The sequence below is a fragment of the Bos indicus genome, chromosome 5 (genome assembly GCF_029378745.1).
Source record: "Bos indicus isolate NIAB-ARS_2022 breed Sahiwal x Tharparkar chromosome 5, NIAB-ARS_B.indTharparkar_mat_pri_1.0, whole genome shotgun sequence".
Classification (NCBI taxonomy): Eukaryota; Metazoa; Chordata; class Mammalia; order Artiodactyla; family Bovidae; genus Bos; species Bos indicus.
Genome location: NC_091764.1, coordinates 109,543,999 through 109,568,416, shown reverse-complemented (window position 1 = coordinate 109,568,416; position 24,418 = coordinate 109,543,999). Strand labels below are relative to the sequence as shown.

Sequence of the window (24,418 nt, the reverse complement as noted above, 5' to 3'; positions counted from 1 at the left end):
AAAGAGTCGGACACGACTGAGCGACTGAACTGAACTGAAGACATTTTTCATTTGCACCAACAATTTTATTGATTATGTATTCTCCATTTTGTGTCATTATTTTCTGCTATTTTTCAGGCAACTTCATTATTCCATCTTCCCAAAACTTTATCATTTTGAGCAAAGAACTGTTTCAGGTGCCTTTTACAGCCTTCCAGGGAAGTGAAATTTTTTTCCTTTAAGAGAATTTTGTAAAGACCAAAACAAATGGAAATCCAAGGGTGCAATGTCTGGTGAATACGGAGGATGAATCAGAACTTCTCAGCCAAGTTGTAACCGTTTTGCCTGGTCATCAAAGAAACATGCAGCCTTGCCTTATCCCGATAGAAAACTATGAGTTTTCTGTTGACTAATTCTGCATGCTTTTCGTTGAGTGCTGCTTTCAGTTGGACTAACTGGGAGCCGTACTTGTTGGAATTAATCATTTGGTTTTCCAGAAGGAGCTCGTAACAGAGGACTCCCTTACGATCCCACCATATACACAACATCACCTTCTTTGGATGAAGACCTGCCTTGGTGTAGTGCTGAGACTTCCAATTGGCACTTTTAAATATTTTCTTCTCTGTTCTCACTGTGTTCATCCATTCTTTTCCCCACTTTGGTGAGCATCTTTATGACCATCACTTTAACTCTTTATCAAATAGATTTTTCTGAGGTTTTATTCTATTTGGAACATATTCTTCTGTGTCTTCATTTTGCTAGACCCTCTGTGTCGGTTTCTATGCAGCAGATGAAGAACCACCTCCCCGTCCTAAAGGCGGAACCTCACAAAGGAGGCCAGCCTTTGTGTTCAGCCCTGCTCAGCTCTGCCATCTCTCAACCCCCTGTGGTGCTTATCCAGACGGTCTGATGGATTTTAGTAAGTCCCAGTAGTTGAGAACATGCAAAGACCTGTCAGTTTCCCTACCTCAGCACCTAGATTCAGCAGGTCAGGGTGAGTAAAACTGTGTGATGGTGGCAAGAGGTGCGAACCCCAGCGACAAAACAAGCCAGTCGGGCAGTGAGGCACCGTGTGCTGGACCCAGTCCATGATGCTGTGCTGTGTATGCTAAAGAGTGTATGCAAACAAGTGTGGAAGAGGCTACACGAGTGCATTAAAGACACTGAGGGCTCTGGAATCACCATCAAGGTCAGAATGCAGGGAGCCTATTATGAATCAGAAGGCAGTAACTAGGGAAGCGAGGGGTCATCACATGATAAGGCCAGATGCAGCCCAGCCGAGAAGGTGGGAAGGAACCCAGAACGAGGGCAAGGACATTGCAGGGCAGGCCCCGGGGCCCCCCGCCCCCACCCCTGGCCCGGCAGAGCGCTCCTACCTTCCACGGCCTTGACCCTCTCCTCCAGCTCCCGCTTCCTCTCCTCCTTCAGCAGCTGCTCCTGCTCCTTCTTCTGCACCGCGAGAAGGATCTGGCGCTCCTCCTCCTCCTCCCGGCGCTTCTGTTTCTCTAGCCTGCTGAGCACAGGGGTCTCCTGCGAGGGGCCAAGAAGCTCGGTCAACACGTAATAAAGCAAAACCAGGCCTTTGCTCTGAGTGCAGAGTCCACATTTTCTATCCCACACGCAGCATTAGATAGCTGGATGACTTCTGCCTTAAATGCAAGTTCATCTTGTCATCTGTGCAATCAATGAATGAGTACAGACACACACTCACAAGACACAATGGGGAATGAACAGGAGGGAGCTGGGCCCGACGGTAACGCAACTGGTCGTCTCTGGGAGACAACCTTCTGGAGAGGAGGCACCAATCCCCCCTAAGTAAGGAAGAAAGGGGGAGACAGCACAGACAACTTCAGTCATCTGCACGCCTCAGAAACGCCGAACTTCTGTACTTTACTAATCAAGCAATTTAAAAAAAGGAGGGTTCGGTGGGAAGGGCCACCATTTTGCCTTAAGGAATAGAAAAGAGATGAAGTGACAGCACAGAAATGCACCTGCCTAAGAAATTCAAGGAACGAAAAGACAAACCAGGACCACCACCACCAATTGTTCCTCAAGTCTTACTCTGGGTGTTTCCAACAGCGCTAGTTCTGAACCATCTGTAGCCCACAAAACTCAAGCTAGGGCTGAAATCATTATGTTCAATTTCTTCCCTGGACTTCTGTGCTGATGCGTAAGCCACAACTTTTTCTTTTTTAAAATTATTATTGAAGAGGTAATAATTGTTACCTGTAATAACAGAGAATGCCTGTAAGATGCACAGATACAGAAAGAGGAATCGGGTGTCTGCAAAGGGAAAACGCACATTACACTAGCAAGAAACATCAATTATTCCAAGTCAGGTGAAACTAAGTCAGGAATGTTTTTCTTTTCAGTAGAAAGAATACCTAAGAATTTTCTACATAAATATCTTTATTCTGTAGAAATTACACAAGTGGTCTTGACGTGGAGAGAAAAAGATGATGGCAGACTGCCATCCAAATGCAAAGTGTTAGTCACTCAGTCATGTCCGACTCCTTGCGACCTCATGGACTGTAGCCCACCAGGCTCCTCTGTCCATGGGATTTTCCAGGCAAGAATACTAGAATGGATTGCCATGACCTGCTCCAGGGTGTCTTCCTGACCCAGAGATCAAACCCAGGTCTCCTGCACTGCAGGCAGACTCTTTACTGTCTGAGCCACCAGAGAAGGACATACATATGTATGCCATACATACAAAATCATCATTAAACACAGAAACCAATCTGAGTGAAGTTTTTTACTTTTTAATGGTCCTTAAAACGAGTTTCAATTATCATTTGACTCAGAAATAGAAAGTGCTCTTCCCTAGATAACAGACCTTCTGAAAGTCATTTTTAACTGTTCAAATTCTGAGCCTGACTTTAAAAGAGCTGGCTAACAAATAAGGTAAAAATCTTTCAGAGTAAAAGAGGAGAGATGAGAATTTTTTAAAACTTAACTACTTTTACTGTACACATGATACTGTAGTTAGTCGCCCAAATAGAATTAAACAAAGTTACTTGACTTCTAGATCCTATAACCAGAATGCGCGGTCCACACTGGGTTTGAATGAGCCAGATGCGCTTTCAGAAATGGGGCTGCTGCAGGAATCTCATGGACAAGCCACCCACTGACAGGGAAGCACCTTCGCACCCTCTGCCCCTTCATCCCACCACAGGTCTCTAATCACACCCACTGTGGCAACATCTGTCCCTTGCTGAGAGGTCGTGTGGAGATGCTATTAACAAAGCAAAGCAGACCAAACCTCTCCTCTGCTCAGCTCAACAAGGATCCACGGATGGGGTGGCGGACAGGCAGGGGACAGGTGAACACACGCCTGGCAGGCGGAATTACTTCCTTCAAAAAAAGTGCTGCATTTTCTACACATCAGACCCACTGAAAAGGCAGAGAAAAGCAAGTGCTAACCACACAGTGAGGACAGCATGAACGTGTCCTCCCCTGCACAAAGACATGTTACAGACGACAAGCGTCTCAGCGACAACAGTAACCTGGTAAACAAACAAGACAGATGCCTCCCGCCCAAAGTCAGTGCAAGGAGAAGAAAAGGCGAAAAGAGATCATCATGCACATCCTAAGACTATATAATTTTTTCCAACGCGTACAACAGGGTATTATTCTTAATAAGGAAAGATATCTAAAGCAATTAACAGCTGTTGCTGTTCAGTTGCTAAGTCTTGTCTGACTTTGTGACCACCAAAAAAATACAACATGAGTACAAAATTCACAGAAGGTAAATAAAACACATCCATGATCCTAAGAAAAAACAAAATAGAATATGCACTCACAGCACTGTAAAAGATGAAAAAAGTGGCATGTCTGCAAAGACGTGGTAGCACAGATGGCTCACAGTGCTGGGGCCACAGGTCTTCCAAAGGACAAGTGAGACACGTGTCAGGAGCCCTGGGCAGGGCAGCGACACCGTGGGACTTCATCTCACAGTCAGACAGCCGGACAAGTGTTTCTGAGTACGTTACAGTCAACAGTATTTAAAACATCGAAACACTGTGAATATCCTATAGGTTTAAAATAGGTAAATTACATAACTACCATATAGTCATTAAAATTGTTTTTCTGAGGAATATTTAATGAAATATGAAAAGGCTCATGACATTAAATGAAAAACGGGTCACAAGACGACAGGCAGTATGATCCCAGGTTTCCAATAAACGCACAGAGAAAAGGCCTGAAGCAAACACAGGAAGCTGTACACAGGGAACCTTGTTACTGTGCCTCCTGCACTTTTTACACTCAGTCTCTCCAGTTTTCTACAAGAGTGTAGAAATTATTTAGGACACAGAACAACCCCTTCCCAAATAAGCTGGGGAAATCATCCAGTATTACATGTTCTACAATGATCTAATTTTTATTAACTTTTTTAATAGAGATCACATAGTAGTGGGAGTAAATTCTAAAATTCAAATGTTAAAAGTACCAAGAGGTTGCTATCATGTATAGATTTTACAGTGAGGCATTAAAATTGACTTTAAATAGATTAAGACATTTTGCTAAAATGGAAACAGGAATTTTTTAATTTTTTGTACGAGTATAGCTGATTTACAACGTTGCCTTAGTTTCTGCTGTACAGCAAAGTGAATTAGTTACTGTTGTCGTTTGGTAGCTAAGTCATGTCTGACTCTTTGGGACCCTATGGACTGTAGCCCTCCAAGCTCCTCTGTCCTCCACCATCTCCTGAAGTTTGCTAAAATTCATGTCCATTTAGGTGATGACACTATTCCACCATCTCATCCCCTGATGCTTCCTCCTTTTGACTTCAGTCAGTTATACATATACACATATCCACACTTCAGTCTAGACTCCATTCCTTTATAGGTCATTACAAACCACTGAATAGAGTTCCCTGTGCTATACACTAGGTTCCTATTAACTATATTTTATATATTAAAGCAAAAAATTTAAAACTTAAGAAAATCATAAATGCCAAGGACTGCTGCAAAATCAGAGATTATGCATCATTTAGAAACACACATAAAGACACTGAGGTGAAATTGACACAAAATGAACAACTGTCAGTGCACAGCTGAGGGGTGCTCAGCATACTCACAGCGCCTGGCAACCACCATCTGGTTGACCACAGAGCACCCTCAACACTGGAGACAAAGCCCTGACCTCCATCCCAGCCACGCCGCACCCTCACGCTCCAGCCCCTGGCGACCATCAAGTGATTCTCTTTCTGTGGATCTATTTATTCTGGACATTTTACACAAATGGAATTATACAATTTTTTGTCTAGTTCAGTTCAGTCACTCAGTCGTGTCCGACTCTTTGTGACCCCATGAATCACAGCATGCCAGGCCTCCCTGTCCATCACCAACTCCCAGAGTTCACTCAAACTCACGTCCATCGAGTCGGTGATGCCATCCAGCCATCTCATCCTCCGTCGTCCCCTTCTTCTCCTGCCCCTAATCCCTCCCAGCATCAGGGTCTTTTCCAATGAGTCAACTCTTCGCATGAGGTGGTTTGTCTAGTTAGTTGTTTTTAAAATACATTAATATTTATACTAAGCACATAAGAAGTAATAACTTACTGGGATGATTTAAGAGAATAGCATTGAAACACATATATCACCATATGTGAAATAGATGACCAGTCCAAGTTCGATGCATGAAACAGGGCACTCAAACCTGGTGCACCGGGATGACCCAGAGGGATGGGATGGGGAGGGGGTGGGAAGGGGGTTTGGGACAGGGGGACACATGTACACCTGTGGCTGATTCATGTCAATGTATGGCAAAAAACACCACAATACTGTAAAGTAATTAGCCTCCAATTAAAATAAATTAATAAAAATAATAATTTAGTCACCTCATATTAGAGTATCGTGAAAAAGCAAACTTGTAAGCTCAATCGCATACAAATAATTCTATTAAAAAATGAGCCAAGGATCTGAACAGACATTTTTCCAAGAAAGACACACAGATGGTTAGCAGACACATGAAAAGAGGCTCAACATCATTAATCATCAGAGAAATGCAAATCAAAACCTCACACCTGTTAGAATGGCCATGATGGGTATCAACAAAATGACAAGAGATGCCAAGTGCTGACAAGGACATGGCAAAAAGGGAATTCTTGTGCACTGTTGGTGGGAATGTAAACTAGTACAGACACTATGGAAAAAGGGCACAGAGGTTCCTTGAAAAATAAAAAACAGAATTTGATCACATGACCCAGCATTTCTATTCCTGCCTATCTTTCCAAAGAAAGTAAAAGCACTAGCCTGAACAGGAATACAACTCCCAGGGTCACTGAAGCACAACAGCCAAAACTCAGACGTAACCTAATGTCCATCGGTGGATGGAGGAACGGAGAAGAGGCGGCGTATGTACAAGGGTATATTACTCAGTCACAAAAAGGAAAATGCTGCCACGCGTGACTACATGGATGACATGAGGGCATTATGCTAAGTGAGATTAAGTCAGAGAAAAGCAAATACTGTATCAACTCACCTACATGTAGAGTCTAAAAACACTGAACTCAAGACACAGACGACAGACAGGGGTGGGCAAAATGAGTGAAGGCAGTCAGCAGTACAGACATCCATTTATAAAATAAATAACTCCTGGGGATGAGATGAGCTTCCCTGATAGCTCAGAATCCACCTATAATGTAGGAAACCCCAGTTCAATTCCTGGGTCGGAAAGATCCCCTGGAGAAGGGATAGGCTACCCGCTCCAGTATTCTTGTGGCTCAACTGGTAAAGAATCTGCCTGCAATGAGGGAGACATGGGTTCAATCCCTGGGTTGGGAAGATCCCCTGGAGAAGGGAAAAGTGATGAGATGCGCAACATGGTGACCACAGTCAATAATACTGTGTTGTATGTAAACAGCGAGTAGATTTTTAAAGTTACTCATCACAAGAAAAAACTCCATGTGAGGTGACAGATATTAACTAGACCTCCTGGTGATCATTTTGCCAGGTATGCAATTATCAAATCATTATGTTGTACACTTGAAACTAACGTTACACACCAATTACACCTCAAACAAAAAAAAAATGTCTGCAATTTCAAGAGCTCAACAACAACAAAACTCAGAGCAGAGTGCCCACAAAGGCTGAGAACAAGAAGCAAGGTCCAGGACCTACCTGTGTAACATGCTCCTGACCACCCCTGCTCACAGGGGCCCTTCTGTCCATTTTAATCCCTGCCTGTCCCCCAACCTGCCTTCTCCAGGCTCCCCCACCTCAGGTTGCTGGCTGCAAACACTTCTGCTCACTTTGCCTCACACTTCCTATGCCTATTCTCTTTCACTATAATTAATGTTTTATAAATTCAGTAGTTCCCATTTGATGTGAATTCTCAAACAGTATCATTTTATATAAATTGCATCATACACATTTAGGAAAAAACATGTATGAAATGCACCAAGAGTGTTTTAAATTTCCATGCAACTTTCTAGGCAGTGTGCTACCCCATGGAAGGGACAAGACTGATGACCTGAAGTTACTTTCGGCAGGCAGTCTTTTAAACTGTCAACAGTTTAATTGTTCAAACTTCAATGGTTTAAAGAACCAGTAAAGTTAATAAAAAAAATGCATATATATATGTTAATAGCAGTTAAAAAAATATCTTCACTATTTGCACTGCAACATTTTTTCTTCCAAAGGGGGTATGAAACAGTGCTTAGAAATCCTCAACAATACAAACAGAATCTGGCTGAAGCTCAGCCCAGAACTCCCCATCCACCCACCCCCACCCCCATCAACTCCAGCAGCACAAGGAGGACCTGAACTCCCTGGCCACAGGTGTGCCCAGAGCCTCCTGACAAAAAAAAAGCACTGGAACAGAGTTTCAGAGGTCAGCACAGTGACCCTTTGCTGGTATTTCCCCCGGAGTCATAATCAAGACTTTCTGGGGCAAGAAGACTGGACTCCTGGGAGACCAGAAAACCTGCCAATAAGGCTTTAAAGACCTAAAGATTTTTTCGGCTATTTAAACAGAAGCACAAAACTCATGCCACACCAGAGGCTTTCTTCAACATACTCAGTACTGTAACAGACATCAAGAACCTCTTCAATATCAAGAAGAGCTGAATAAACAAACAACACTGCAAGGAAGAGTCAAACCTTGAGTGTTTAAAGCTAAGCTTTTGCTGGCAGCCAATGAAGAACCTTCCTGTGTGTCTGTATTCAGGTTACTGTGCAAGCTGAGATGTAAAACAGGACATTTAGGGCTCAGCCCAGGGCAGTGAGCAGAGATGGGAACGAGCTTTCAAACTATCCAGGTAAACAGACAGCGGGAGCCCATCCAGGCCAATGAGGCAGAAAACCAGTTGAGAACTATGGCTGGACAGCTGACTGAGGCCACTCCAAAGCCAGGGACCCAAAGGAAGAGGAGACCTGGGAGATCAGGCAGTTAGGCAGAAGAGAACCCTGCACGGGACCGAAGAGACTTGTTCGTATACCTCCAACACCAGTGTATTTACGAGCTGAAGAAAAAAAGAGGATGAGTCCAAATACATTGTAAACACAGAAATTCATGAAGGAGCATTTCCCTCTTCAGGGCTCAAGCCAGACAGACAACCGGCTGTGACATCAATGACTACAAGGCCGGGGGGTCCACACTGGCACAGGCCATCAGACACAGCCTGCAGAAGTGTTTTCTGACCACGCACTGCCTCAAAAGCCAGTGGAACATCTGTGCTAGGAGTCAAGGGGCTGAAAACCAGAGCAAGTCTGGAGTAGAGGAGGGTGCCCCTCACTCCTGCCCCACACTCTCCTAGTTAAACACCCTCAGCTTCCCCTCTCCCGTGCAGTCCAGGTCTCTCAGACCTCGTAGCAAATGGAAACAGCCGTTTAAACTCAGTGACTGCTCTAAACTACTTGACAGACAGACCAGAGGGCTCCAGCGTGGGCTCCCAGCAGGCTCCGCTCCTCCTTGCAATCTTGCTGGTGCACTTCATGGAACTGGCATTTACATCACTGAGCAAGGAGTGAATTTAAATTCATCCAGAATGGGGCTCTAAGATACCTGTATGTCAATGGTAGCCAAGCCAATTCTTTCTTCATTTTATAACTATTTGGAAATTATCATTTCTTAAAGTTTTAGTGAATAAATCTGAATAGTTCTGGAGCCTCTGATGGGATCCCTGTGTGAAAACTCCCCTAATTACTGGTCTGCTAAGCTTCTTTGCTGCATAATGCCGATTCTGATTTTTGTGCATAATCACCCCATTTAACTAAAGCTTGCATATTTAAAGTACTGGACAACTTTCAAAATATCAAATCTATTATTCGATCCTTTAGTTTCTAATGTCTTGAAAATTGCACTTAAGATTTAAGTTCCTCTCTCGCAAAGAATCAACTCCTGATATTTTCTGTATCAAAACCACTTGTTTTATGCTTGTAAATTTTTCCCCTTAACTCCCTAATCTAAAGTCTTTTCAGTTAAAAAGGCAGAAATTACAAAAGAGTTTAAGCAGGTTAGGTACATGCCTTACAGATGATTCAAGGTGCTGCCATTAATCATACAATCTCTATTTAGTTACTCTAAGAAAACTAGATTCCATATCTCGAGTCCTGGACAAAAATGGTCACAGTGGGCTGTGGACGACAAGATCCAAGAGGAATCATCATTACCAGGACAAAGGACACGAATGAGGAGACGCTCAATAAAAACGCAATTCCTGAAGCCCTGAAGTCAGACCTTCTACGATTCACCCCAAAGCACTGATCTGCTCAATAGTTACACATATCACCGAACGCACAGCGTATCACTGTCACTGTATCTGTGCTGCAGCAGGAACTCGTAACACTTTCTCCCCAGGTTTCAGGGCAGCACTGGCATTCTTATGTTTTCTGTTAACAACCATTAAGAATCTGAAGCATCAATTTTATCGAAACTGGATGGTTATCAGGCATTGACCACAGAACAGGCACGCCACAGAGTCACCTGGAGGTTACGGTGACAAGGAAGATGTGGCTCATGACCTGGAGCTGCCTCCACAACTCCAGATGAAACTCAGGATGAGCAGACACCTTGTGGGGGAAACCTCAGGCTAAGACAGTCCAGGGAGAGCACACAGAAACAACTCCAGAAGGGCTTCTGAGAGCCTCGGAACAGGCAAAAGCAGACGGGATGCACGGGAAGAGGCCAGGACTGGAGTGCCGGGAGGTTAGAGGAGGAACTGAGGGAGCAAGAAGGACAACCCTCAGACAGGTCTGAACTCTGAGAGGGAGACCACCAGATGAGTTTTCTAAAAGGGGGAAAGCAGCAGCATCATATGCACAAGGAGAGGTATGCAAAGAGCGCTCTGCCGAGACACACCTGGGGTCCAGGAACCATGAGGGTGGGGAGCATGAGGGCTAAACCCCAGGACCCACAGTAAGCAAAGTGGAGGCTCGAGGTCCTACTCTTGGGGCCCGGAGGAAAGCAGGCCTGCTCAGCAGAGCGAGGGGCCGAGCATGTCTCTGAGGAAGGCACCCTGCCCAGAGCAGCTTCACACTACGTGGGCCCGTGTGCGCACCTTCTGGGCGATCATGCTGCAGATCTCAGGCAGGAAGTCCTCGCTGAGCAGTTTGTAGAGCTGGCGCTCTCGTACAGAGGTCCTCTCCCGGAAACTCTCGGTGACCTGTCTCCACTCCTGCTCAGTCTGGCACAGGAGCCACCAGGAGCCTTGCCCTGGTCCCTGGGACCCTAGAAGAGAAAGTCATGGTCAGGAAATAGGCCCCATGGATCTCCTTCTCCTCTCTGCCCTCAGGTTCACTGGCACCCTGGGTTACCCTTTAAGGCTGATAATGTATACTTCAGATGTTCTGGCTACTCTCCTGTTCACAACTAAGAGCTATGAAGGCAATACAAACACAACTGTGGTGACCTTCAGACTCTAATAACCTAGAAATGTTCCGATGCATCTGCTTTTCTACATAAATGTCTTTGAGCTTCAGGAGTGTTCCTTGTTACATTGAGATACTGTAAATTGCTTTTTCTCCTCAAATGTTTGTATTGTATTACAGATTGCATAAAAAGTCTACATAAGAACACAGTACACATCCTTATGTTGTAAAGTATTTCACGTTAAAAGAAGGCTCTTGACAAGCTTTGCATTCATCCCAATGTTAGGAGCCTATTACACTGGGCCTGGGAAGCGGCTCAAGTGAAGTGACCTGGTCCTGATCTCGAGGGATTTTAAGGAGAGATGGACACAGGGAGACAATGTGTGAGGGGCAAGGAGGCTGGTGGGAAGACTACTGCAACGGTCCCAGCAGTCTGCACCAGACTCTGAAAGGTGACGTAAGCCCTCCAACCCCTACGAAGGCCGTTACCGTTTCTTGTCTGCAACTCAGATGCTGAGGAGTTCTCTTCCTGCTTGTCACTAGAACAAAGGAAAGGGGTCACCATTAAAACAAAAACACGGCCAAAATTTTCTGTGCTTCCCTAGAAGGAAGGAACACTGGCTTCCTATTAATACCAGAAGTGTTTGTGTGTGTGTTCGCATGTAATGCACATTGGCTTACTATTAATACTAGGAGAGAGAAAATGTGTGTGCGTATAAGGCACAATGCCTTACTATTAGTATCAGAAAAGAGAGAGTGTGTGTGTATAAGGCACAGCGGCTTACTATTAACACCAGGAGAGAATGTGTGTGTGTCTCTGACACGTCAGCAGAGCAAGGTCAGGAACATGGAGGCGGGCAAGTTGGCACAGAGAGGGGGAGGACAACACACAGGAATACGGCACCACTGCCCAGGAATGGAGGAGCTCAGTGTCGACACTGAAAGGCCAAGGAAAGGGCTTGCTACCCGACCGAGGGCTGCACTGAGCAGAAGACTGTTGAACTGACCCCAACAGCAGGTTGAAATGAGCAACACAGGTTCTGAGGTTGCCCACCCCTGCTCAAGGCATGCCGCCTTGACCTCAGCAAAGTCAACGAAATTCCCTGGAAAACGGGACCGTTAATGATATGAGATACAAACACACTCAGCGTTACGTGACCAATAGTGCTGTCTCCCTAGACCATGAAGGGCATGCTCTGGATGTTCTAGCCCTGTACAGCCTCCTGGAAGAATGGCAATGCCCCGCATCGTTGCTGCCGACAAAGGCAGCCACAGGCCGCACTCACCCACTAGGCTGAAGTGTGGCTGGTGTGACTGAGGAACTGAACTTTAAACTTTATTTATTAAAAAAAAAAAAAACATTAAAAATTATTTTAGGGACTGAACTTTCTCTTCCTTTATTTTCCCCCTTCTACATATATCTGTGTTTCTTTTTCATCATTCTTTAAAAAAAAAAACAACTTTTAACTGAGGTATAGTTTCAGGTGTACAACAAACGCAGTGAGCACAATTTTTAAAGATTACACTCCATATACAGTTATTATAAAACACTGGCACATCTCTGTGACATACTCATTTCTACCTCTGTCCCCTAGCTCACCCCTCCCCCTTCTGTTTCCCCACTGCTCATTCCTAGTTTGTTCTCTGTATCTGCTTTGTTACATTCACTAGTTTTACTTTTTAGATTTCACAAAATTTTATTTAATTTAAAAATACTTCAATACTGCACTGGATTCAGAACGCTACAGAATAAAGTCACCAGCAGAGGGCAGCACAGGAGCACTGGGCTTGTGACGTGAGGACACTCCTCTGTGGCTCTCTGATTCTGGGGCTCAAGGGAACCAAAGATGAATGTACAGAACAGCTTGCTGGATTTACATGGACGTGTAGGCTGCTAACAAAACCCAGAAACTGATGTCTTGTGTATAAAACACAATGACAGGACTATTTCTCACAAATTCTGGTGGGAGGAAAGCTTGCATTCTATGGTCAAAATTTCAGAAAAGTTAAGTGGAACACTGATTGTTAAAACAAAAAAACCAAATTCTGATTGACTGATTCATAATCAGATCCCTAAAAACATTTATTAGCAGTTAATAAGCAACACAGTGAAATCTGGTCCACTTCAGGCATTTAGCTTCTTATTTAAGCAGTTCTAACAATAAGGAATGATACTAAAGCTGAAACTCCAGTACTTTGGCCACCTCATGCGAAGAGTTGACTCACTGGAAAAGACTCTGATGCTGGGAGGGATTGGGGGCAGGAGGAGAGGGGGACGACAGAGGATGAGATGGCTGGATGCCATCACTGACTCGATGGACGTAGGTCTGAGTGAACTCCGGGAGTTGGTGATGGACAGGGAGGCCTGGCATGCTGCGATTCATGGGGTCGCAAAGAGTCGGACACGACTGAGCAACTGAAGTGAACTGAACAATAAACCAGAGAACAAGGAAGCAGTTTGCCCTGTGTTATTAGAATTTTTAAGACTGTGACTTAACTTCCGTAAGTGAATAATTATATATCTGATCCTTAAGTAAAAGGTATCAAACTATTTTTACACAGTACAGGTCAGACCCTCAAAACTCTTATATTGAGATTCACATGGTGGATATTCCCAAAAGACAACGACATACTAAAATAAAATTTCCTGGGACTTCCCTAATGGTCCAGTGCTCAAGATTCTGAGCTTCCACTGCAGGAGATCCCTGGTTGGGAAACTAAAATCCTGCCTGCATGAAGCACACTGTGGCCAAACAATTAAAATTTTCCCAAAATATAACAATCTTTTTCTTTGCTAAAATTAAATACCAAATAAACACTTAAAAATGTTTAAGGTCTCATCTTAACAAAATGAGTTCTGGACACAATAAAGCACAGTTAACTACTGAAGTCTTCTTACCAGGAAAGAACTCCTAGACTCACAGTATTAACTCACTCCACCTCCTGTGTAGAAATCGGGGGCAAAGGGATCTGAAGGGCACTTCCTGTGAGCAGGTGCCTTCCACTGCCAGAGCCCCCACTGCCCAGGGGGAGGGCTCCCAGACAGCTGGTAACTTGAGAGGGGCCGGGGCCGGGAACCCCAAGGACTCCAGTGCACACCCACGTCCTCCCCGAGACACAGAGAGCAAGCACAGAGCGAGCCCTTCCAGCATAAGGGTTTGGGTTAGGGACCTTCACACACTAAGATTTTCTCACCTCACGAAAGTTTCTTCCTGTAGTTTTTTCCGTTTTGGGGGTCTTCCTCTTCTTTTACCTGTTTTCCCAGGAACACTTGAGACATTTTTTTGTCCTTCACTTTCCCTAAGAAATAGTACATTAAACAGAAATGTCAGTCGTCTGGCCACAAGGTTACTAAATAGGACAAAGGCAGCAGTTACAGGGACAGGACAGGGCAACCTCACGTCTTCCGTTATTATTAATAAAATGTGGAACCAAGGAAATGGACGTCTCCCACACGAACATCTGGGCTGGTAAAGAATCTACCTGCAATGCGGGAGACTGGGTTTGATCCCTGGGTTGGGAAGGGAAAGGCTACCCACTCCAGTATCCTGGTCTGGAGAATTCCATGGACTGTACAGTCCATGGGGCCACAGAGACATGACTAAGAGACTTTCACTTTTCAGGCTTCCCTAACAGCAAAAGGCCCAGCAACCTGAAGTGCGGGGAAGATGGCAGCACAGCTCGGGGACGCTGCCCGAGGCCTCTTTCTTGCCAAGACCCCAGGTAGGATGGGGTTCTCCAGAACCCACTCTGCCACAGGGAAGGCCCAGGGCGCACTGGTGCTGCCAAGAACTGGCCCCAGCATCAGCCCAGGGAGCAGGGTTGGAGAGCGAGTCCTCTGTGCTTCTGTGTGGTGCGCCTCCTCGCAGGCATGCTGCGACATGAGCTCCCTCCTCCACAAGAGAAGCTAAACTGTGCAGGGGAATTCGGAGGCACTGGGCGTTAACGACGGTGGCGACGGCAACACGACCTCCAGGAAGGTACCTGCTCAGAGCGAGCTCTCCATGGGAACCCCCTTGTGCCGGGTCCTCCTTGTACATTCGCGTTCCGTAAAAATACCAGTAGAGGGCCCCCGAGCTGTCCTCGCCCAGCGGCTCCACGCGGAGACTGTCTGCATCCAGGCCCTGCGCAGGTCAGGGAAAGAGGTTTGGGCAACAACAGAAAATGGAAACAAGGATTTGAAATATCTTCTCACAGATCCCTCACATTACAATGGCCAAACACCTGGGGTAATTCTCATTCTGGGTCCAGACATATCGGACCAGGATAAGGCTCCTGCTCCAAGAATAGGATGTGGAAATATTTTAAACCCTCCCCATCACTGCCCCCGTGTTGCCAAAAACAGAGAAAGCCACAAGAATTCTGATGAACTTGTGACACATCTGGCTTGGAACCACACGAGGAGAGACAAGCCCCACAGGAGAGTCAGTGCTGTGGCAGCCTCAACCCACACGATGCTGGGCCACCAGCCGGCCCAGCCCAGCGCTCCCCACTGACCAGCATCACCTCACTGCCGCCCCTGGTGACTGAGACCAAGGCCTTGGTGAAGGCTGGGCTGAGCTGGGCTACAGATCTCACCACAGTTCCCACCCAAGCCCACAGGCACCCCCGACCTCCCAGTGAGGGCAGGATCAGGTGAGGGAGAGGTGGCCAGAGCCCCGCCCAGCACACTTCTGCCACGTGCATGCAGCGTGTGGTGGGAATGGGGTCAAGTCCTTGGGAGGTGTCATAAATCTTAATTATGCCAAGTCAAATTTCAGATCTCAGGAAATAACATTCAGTGACTAATGTAACCCTAATTCTGGCTGATGACAGAGCGGACGGGAGCCTACGACTGTTCCCATGGCAGCAGGGACCCGGGATATGGAAAAGGGAATACACCAAAGCGGCCAGCACAACCCAGAGCCGGCTTCCCTGAACCGCAGCTCCAGGGAGGATGCCTGTCAGTCACGCACCTTGAGGAGGTCGAAGACGTCGTCTGCGTCCAGCCGGTAGTCACAAAGGCGGTGGAGAATCTCCACTCGGGTGCGCAGGGGCAGGTCCTGGAAGCTGGCCTCCCGCAGAGGGTTGGGCTTCCCCTCCTCCAGCTCCCAGCGGTAGTTGATGATGTCCTCCAGGTAGCTGTGGAAGGTCTGAGGCCTAGCCAGTGGCCCAGACACAAAGGTGTGTGAATACCACACAGAGTATTGGGGGGTGGGGGCAGGGGGCACTGGGGGCTGATACATCTTCAACAGTAGCAGAACTGAAAGCCCCTGGAAGGGCCTGCGAGGCCCTTGAGGAAACGCTTGTTACTGCACCATCTCCTTGGAGCTGACAGTGTCAAGTCCCAAAGATTACCAATATTTAAGAAAGCTTCTCACAGAAGGGGTTGTTCTGCACGTTCAGCCACACGCAGCACATTGTGCGGCAGCGGCTGCACGTGTGTAGCGGCAGACACCGAAAGAGGCCGTGTCGACTGTCACCTGTACAGGCAGACGCTATGGAGCTCAAGAGGCATTCAGTTTACATAGGCAGACTCTACAGACCTCAGGGGGCATTTAGTTCAAAGTCAGGTCCGTGACTTAAGAGGGCAAACAGCAAAGAAGGCTAGGGTCTGCCTGGTTTAATCCATTCATGTTTCATGTTCTGATGCAAAGGTAGAAAACCTCCTCCAGAACACAAGCATGAACAAGCAAGAACACAGAACACATTCATGTGCTATTACATGTAACCCTGTAGGCATGATACAAAATACTATCTTCTAAACTTGAGAGGTTTTTCTGCAGGAAACATTTAAAACAGTTCAATGACAACTTAAATTTCTGACTAGTACCTAAATGTGCCTTGTATATAACAGTGTGCTATGCATGCCCGCGTGCTTAGCCATGTCTGACTCTTTGCAACCCTATGGACTATAGCCTGCCAGGCTTCTCTGTCTATGGGATTCCCAGGCAAAAATACTGGAGCGGTTGCCAAGTTTCCTTCTCCAGGGATCTTCCTGACTCAGGGACTGAACCTGCATCTCCTGTGTTTCCTGCACTGCAGGTGGGTTCTTTCCCCACTGAGCCATCAGGAAAGCCCCGGTATGTAACAAAGTGATGTTTCATTGTTAGATAGTTACGCTGTATCTCAACTATTAACGAATCTGGATACAATTTCACCTAATGCTTGATTTAAAAACATTTTTCTCACTAAAGGACAGCTCCAAAGGAATTATGTAGGTCAATATTTTTAAAAGAGGCAGTTACCATGTTATTTTATAATCTATGGTAGTTACAGCTGTAGAAAAAGTCAGAAGAAATACTCTTAGAAAAAATCAAAGGGCCTTAGGCAACTAAGAAATGAAACATTTTGCTCTTTCAAAGACAGAGGAACTTCATTTCCGTCCCACTGATACCTCAAACTAGCATAGAGTGAATGTGGGTAGCTCATCGAAATCCATCATGACACCTGGGAACAGGGCTCTCAGCCCAGGGATCCGAGGGAGCCCTGCCTGCAGCACCTGCCGCTCTTACAAACTGAGGCCACCAGTGCAGGGCGCTTGTTCTGGATGGTTATCATCAATCCTTTCAATAGAGCAAAAAGACTGAAGCACATGGTCCATGTCCATGTTCCTTCTTGTCTGAAAGAAGTTCTAAATGCTAATTCCCCTTCCCCTCTCCTTAAAATAGCTTGCAAGAGAGAGACATAACTATCTCTCCACACTCCAGGGTGAGCATCTCAGAACCCCAGCAGAGAACTGCTCGTTTTGCTTTCCGCAGAACAAGCTTCCACCAGGAGACCCACGTGACGTGGGAGGTGTGGCCAAGCAGGGAAACAACCTTCCTGAGATCACCTGAGTAAAAGGAAGACTGCTGTGTCAGTTCTGAGACGTGAAAGGGTATCTGCAGTCCACGTGCAGGCAGCAGTGAGGACCTGGCATCCCAGTGCCATGTAGAGACGAAACAGAAAAATTCAGTTCAGTTCAGTCACTCAGTCATGTCCGACTCTGCAACCCCATGGACTGCAGCACGCTAGGCTTCCCTGTCCATCACCAACTCCTAGAGTTTACTCAAACTCATCTCCATTGAGTCGGTGATGCCATCCAACCATCTCATCCTCTGTCATCCCCTTCTCTTCCTGCCTGCAATCTTACCCGTCATCAGGGTCTTTTAAAATGAGTCAGTTCTTCGCATCAGGTGGCCAAAGTATTGGAGTTTCAATTTCAGCATCAGTCCTTCCAATGAATATTCAGGGCTGATTTCCTTTAGGATGGACTGGCTAGATCTCTTTGCTGTCCTACACTACAGTTCAAAAGCATCAATTCTTCAGTGTTCAGCTTTCTTTATGGTCCAACTCTCACATCCACAAATAGAGAGACTAACTTTTGGTAATTGCTAAAAGGCCCCACAAGAACATTTGAAAAGTACTTATTCATAAAGATCATAAAACAATTCAGCCCAAAACCACTAAACCAATGCCTCTTTTGTAGGACTATATGGTACCTGCCATGTCTTGAAATCAATTAAGAAATCATGACAAGTAAATCATGACAATTTCAAACTCAAGGAAAATATGACTAAGATATAAAACATTTTAACAGGGAAATACATATATAACAGATTTTGTGTATATGAATGCTTATGTTAGGTAAAAAAGAAGAGTATTAAAAGTCATCTAGAAATGTTTGAAAAGCTACTTGGAAATCTTTGTCTTTAAAAAGATAAAGAACTGTCTTTAGTGGAAACCAGATGGGACCTTAATTAAATATTATTTGTATGAATTGGAAGTCTGGAGTGTCAAGTTGAAGGTGAGAAATGGTACAGTAAGAATTCTAAACAGCTTCTGATAATTAAAGATGCACCCTGCTACCCCAGAATCACTCTCTCTCACACATACATACACATACGTACACATACACACACACACACACACACACACACACAGATACATACATGCACCCACAAAGTCTATAAGAAATAAAGTGAAATACTTAAAAAAGAAACCATTGAAGGACAAAGGAAGGAAAAAAAAAATAAGAAGGAAACAGGTGAAGAGACACTTATTAGTCATTCAGGGAATGCAAATCAAAACCCAATAAGGTACCATGCCACACCCACCAGGAAGGCTAAAATTAGAGAGACAGGTAAGAACAAGTGCTAACTGCTTATTAACTCTGAGAAAGGGGAATGCTTGTACACTTAGTGGGAATATGAAACGATGCAGTTGCTTTGCAAATATTTGGCGAGTTGCTCAAAACTTAAACGGAATTACCATATGACCCAACCATTCCACTCTCGGGTACATAGGCAAGAGAAATGAAACTTACATCCACACAAAAGCAAGTACACTGATGCTCATACAGCAGCACGCTTCATAATGGTCAACAACTGAAACAGCACCATGTCCATGAGCTAACAGAGAAATAAAACATACAACAGAGTATTTTCTGACCATAAAATGAATGAGTCCTTGATTCATGATACAATGTGTTTGAAAACATGCTAAATAAAACGAGCCTAATACCTACATGTATGTATTCCACCTACAGAAGCACCTAGAATAGTAAATGAACAACGTGCACAGAAAGCCCATTAGTTAGTGGGACTGGTGACTGCAGGGAGTGAGGAGCGACAGCTCATGGGTGTGAGGTGTCTCATGAGGCTGATAAAACGTTCTGGAATTCAACAGTAGTGATGACTATACAATCCGTGAAATATTCTGAACACCCGCCCATGAGGTAGGCATTGAAAAACCCCAGAGACACAAGTGGAAAACCAACCATACCAATAATTATACTAAATGTAAGTGAATTAACAGTCAAACACTACTTAGTAGTAAATTTATAGCTTTGAAATGCCTATATTGAAAAGAAAAAAGGCTCATAACCAGTACTATAACTTAAGAAGAAAAAGAAGGGTAGGCCAAAGTAAACAGAAGAAATAATAAAGATAAATCAATAAAACAAAAAAGATTTTAAAAAGAAAACGAACAGTAGGTAAGGTTAAAAGTTGGTTCCTTAGTAAACATTTTAAAAGTTGATAAACCTGTACAAAGAATCAACTTCTAGAGGGAAAGAGAGACAGAACAGACACAACATCGGGAATGAAAATGGAAACACCACTGCAGATCCTACAGATATTAAGAGGATAACAGAATGTTATGAATAGCACTACAGAAATAAATTTAAAAACTGAAACAGACAAATTCCTTGAAAAATGCCAAAATGACTTACCAAAGTCATGGCTTAAGAAACAGACCATCCAGAAGATAGAGGAACCCTCCTACACTGTTGGTGGCGATGTAAATGCGTACAGCCACTATGCAGAACAGTTTGGAGGTTTCTCAAAAAACAGAGAATGGTGCTAGCGTATGATCCAGCAGTCCCATTCCTGGTATATATCCACACAAAACTATAATTCAAAAAGATACATGCACCCCTTATGTTCACAGCAGCACTATTCATAATAGCTAAGACATGGAAGCAACATAGATTTTCATCAACAGATGACTGGATAAAGATGTGGTACATATAAACAGTGGAATGTTACTCAAGCATAAAAAGAATGAAATAACGCCACTTGCAGCAACACAGATGGACCTAGAGATGACCACACTGAGTGAAGAGACAGACACCATACGATATCACTTATATGTGAAATCTAAATATGACACAGACTTACCTATGAAACAAACTCACAGACACAGAAAACAGGTATGTGGTTGCCAAAGAAAGGGGGTGTGGGGGGAGTGATGGATTGGGAGTCTGGGATTAGCAGATGCAAACTGGTATATACAGAATGGATAAACAACAAGGCCTGTTGTACAGCACAGGGAACTATATTCAATATCCTGTGATAAACCACAGAAAAAATGGAAAAGAATATGAAAAAGGATATATATGTATGATTGAATCACTCTGTTGTACAGCTGAAATTAGTGCAATACTATACTTAAATAAATTTTTTTTTAAAAAAGGTGGTGGGCCAGTGGTTAAGATTCTACCTTCCACTGCAGGGGCCGCAGGTGTGATCCCTGATCAGGGAACTAAGACCCCACATGCTGGCTGGTGTGGCCAAAAATTAAAATTAAAAAAAACTTTTTTAAGAAATAAAACACCCAAATAGCCTTAATCTATTAAAGAAACTGAATCAATAATACTCACATAAAACCTTGCACAAAGAAAACTACAAACCCAAAGGCTTTCAGTGGTGAACTGTTCAAAAGAAATTACACAGACTTTTTCAGAAACCAGAGAAGGGAAATGCTTCTCAACCCATCTGCCAAACCTGACAAAGATTTCTAAGCAAATAAAAGTACAGGCCAATATTCTTCATCATCGTCCTCAAAACAGCAGCAAATTGAATTCAGCAAGAGACAAAAGGGACAGCACTTCATCACACTTCATGGTGAAAGGCTGTATACTTCCCCCAAGATCAGGAACAACACCAGAGTTGTGGCCAGCACAGTGTCAAGACAAGAGAAGGAAGCTCTTGGGACAGAGGCTGAAGCAGAAGCAGACAACAGAAACTCCTCAGTTATCTTCAAGACCAATGAACCAAGAAGCGGGTTCAGGAAGCATCAGTAATAAGGTCAACATAAAAAGATCAACTGTATTTTACATATACTGGCAACAAGTAGCTGGAAAATATAAAAGCTCAAGCACAAATGGAAAGATGCGTAATATCTTTACACTGAAACCATACAATATTCCTGAAATTAAAGCAGATAAACAAATGGTGAGATACGTATCATGGTCAAGGACTGGGGAATTCAACATCGGTCGGTGTCCATTTTCTGTAGCAGGCCTTTTTTGGGGGGTGGCAGGGCTGACAACTTGATTTTTAAATTTGTATGCTAAGAACCCAGAATAGTCAAAACACTTAAAAAGCAAAACTAAAATATAAAAAAGGTGGAGAACACTCTCAATTTCAAGACAATCTGATACTTGAATAGACTGAACATACATGAAACTCATAAGTAAAAAATGTGGACCCTGACCTTCTGCTTCACACCATAGACAAATACTAACTCAAAATGCATCATAATAACTGCAAAAAGTTGAAACTATAAAACTAAGAGAAAACCTCAAAGAAAATCTATTGACATTAAAGGTATGTCCTGATTTGGAAATATTAATAACACCCCAGAAAAAACTGATAGATTAGACTTCAACAAAATTAAAACTTATCGTTCTTTAAAAGACAGTGTCAAACAAACAGGTAAGCTACACATCAGGAAAAAACAGTCATAGCCTGTTATTTACCTCGTCATCAGGGGAATGCAAACTGAAACCACAATGAGTTACCACATTACACGCAACAGAATCAGTAAAATGAAAACCTGGGTAAAATTAAAAATAATAAATGTTGGCAAAGATATGGAGCAACCACAGTGGTCAAGAAAACAAGTCTGGCAGTTTCTTAACATCAAACACACTCTCCTACGGGACCCAGCAATTCCCAAGAAAATGAAGAGACGTTCACAAAAACTTGTGCAGATGCTTCCAGCTGCTTCATTCCTTACAGCCCCACTGGAGGCAGCACACAAGTCCACCAGTTAGTAGACAGAACACTTGAGTCATTTTTGCACTGGATACAACTGAGACTCCTCCCTCAAGGAACAAAGCACTGACGTGGACGGCAGCATCAGCGAGCGCCACGCACTCTGGGCTTCCCGAAAGACGCGGACACGCAGAGTGATCCCAACCAGAAGCAGCTCTGCAGTAAGGCCAAACAACCTCATCCACAGGGACCAGACCACTGTATAGGACACAGCAGGTTTCTCTGGGAGGGTGGGGGTTAGATTTAGTGCAAAGGGGGCACTTTCTGGGGAGATGGAAATGTCGTATTATCTTGAACAGCATGCTGACCGAGTTCATGGAATTAGAAACAAGAACCTATTTTTCTAAAAACGGACAGGCAAACTATGACCCATGGACCAAATCTGGCCTGAGTGTCTATCTTTAGACTGTAAGCTAAGAATGTAAAAATCATTCTTTTTTAAAAGTTGGGAGAAAAATGAAATCAAAAGAATATTATTTCATGACATATGAAAATAATATAGAATTCAAATTCCAGTGTCCATAAAACTCTAAAAAAACAGCCACAGGGACTTCCCTGGTGATCCAATGGCTAAGATTCGCGCTCCCAATGCAGGGGACCTGGGTTCAATCCCTGGTTAGGGAAGTAGATCCCATATGCCACAACAGAGACACGGCACAGCTTGCGAGTTAACTACCTAGCTAGCTACTTAAATAAATGAGTAAATTAAAAAACACCCACATCCAGTATCAGCCATGAAGCATTGCTCTCCCCACTACTAAAAGCTCCAGACTGCTCTAAGGATGTCATAAATAATTTAATTTAATCTAAGTCAATATTATTATTAACAAATAAATTTAGTAATGGGTATGCTTATCATTCCCATTTTACAGGTGAGGCAAGTAATACAGAAAGAGATGATGGAACTGTCTTCTCTCTCTATAGTTACTAAGTTGTACCCGACTCTAGCAACCCCATGGACTGTAGCTTGCCAGGCTCCTCCATCAGTGGGAATCTCCAGGCAACAATATTGGAGTAGGTTGCCGTTTCCTTCTCTGGGGGATCTTCCCGACCCAGGAATCAAACCTGGATCTCCTGCATTGCAGGCAGATTCTTTACCAACTGAGTTATGAGGGAAGCCCTTTCTTAGCTCCACGTAATAGCTAAGTCTTAGAAGCAGGAAAGAAAAGCATTCATTTGTACAAAATCCTCTTTATTTAGGGTGGGATGAAAAGAAAGCCTCTGAGAATACTGAGCACAAATTCACTCTAAATGCACGTGGATACCACTGGAGAGACAGAGTAACGATCACTTCGGGCAGTTCCTTTCAGTGGAAAAAGTAAAATTCACTGCGATGCTTCCTTGTCTGAGTGATCACTGCACACAAGTGTATTCAGTTTGCATAAATTCACTACACTGCAGAGTAAGGAACATGCCTTTTCTGTGTATTACTACAGATCATCATCAACAAGTTTTTAGAAAGGTGAAGCCTCACTCCAGACTAGTTAATTCAACTTGGTCAACCAGATCTCACACTTAACTTCACCATTCAGAAATGTTTTTGTTTCAGTATACTCATCTATTTTTTTCTAACACAAACACTGTATGTTTTCTGAAATGCTGTGACATATCACAGGTATGCTCTGACGAAGGCTAGAACCAACACTTGCCTCCCTGGACCAGCAGAGACCAGCAGGACCAATGCCGCGCCACACCACCGCGCAGGACAGGGTGATGATGAGCGCTGAGGGCACGAGGGGCTGAAGGCTCCCCGCTCCTTCTGTCCTTCAGAGACTCGCAGCTTCCTTCAACAGCAGAAAAGTCACCGAAGCAGTGCTGGCAAAAAGGGAAAACTCTCTGCTCTCGGTTACACCACCACCTGAAATTTCAGGACATTTGACCAGGCTCATTTGTTTGTTTGTTTTTTAAAATAAATTAACATCTGATTTCAAAAGAAATTGTTTAGGAGTAACTGATACAGTGCTGTCATGAGGAAGAAGCTAATGTTAAGAGGCTGGGCGCCAGCACACAGCTGCAAGAGACAGAACCCATGAGGAGGCAGCTCTGCAAACGTAAACAAGTATTTCTTGTGCTTGATCATCGCCAACACACCTGTGAAGACAAG

General features: G+C 44.3%; 1 protein-coding gene across 3 annotated transcripts in view; it reads right to left on the bottom strand.

Moving 5' to 3' along the window:
• The window catches only part of CECR2 (CECR2 histone acetyl-lysine reader), a 118,247-nt gene that overhangs the window by 15,426 nt on the left and 78,403 nt on the right, over positions 1-24,418 (bottom strand). For all 3 annotated transcript variants that reach the window (XR_011566814.1, XM_070790359.1, XM_019961756.2), the window contains exons 3-8: positions 15,748-15,931; positions 14,777-14,916; positions 13,988-14,092; positions 11,282-11,331; positions 10,483-10,652; positions 1,356-1,509 (exon numbers count right to left, since the gene is read on the bottom strand). Coding sequence is in view for 2 of the 3 variants with exons in the window: in XM_070790359.1 (XP_070646460.1) it covers positions 1,356-1,509; positions 10,483-10,652; positions 11,282-11,331; positions 13,988-14,092; positions 14,777-14,916; positions 15,748-15,931 (803 nt within the window). In the remaining variant the exon portion in view is untranslated. The remainder of the gene's footprint in view (positions 1-1,355; positions 1,510-10,482; positions 10,653-11,281; positions 11,332-13,987; positions 14,093-14,776; positions 14,917-15,747; positions 15,932-24,418) is intronic.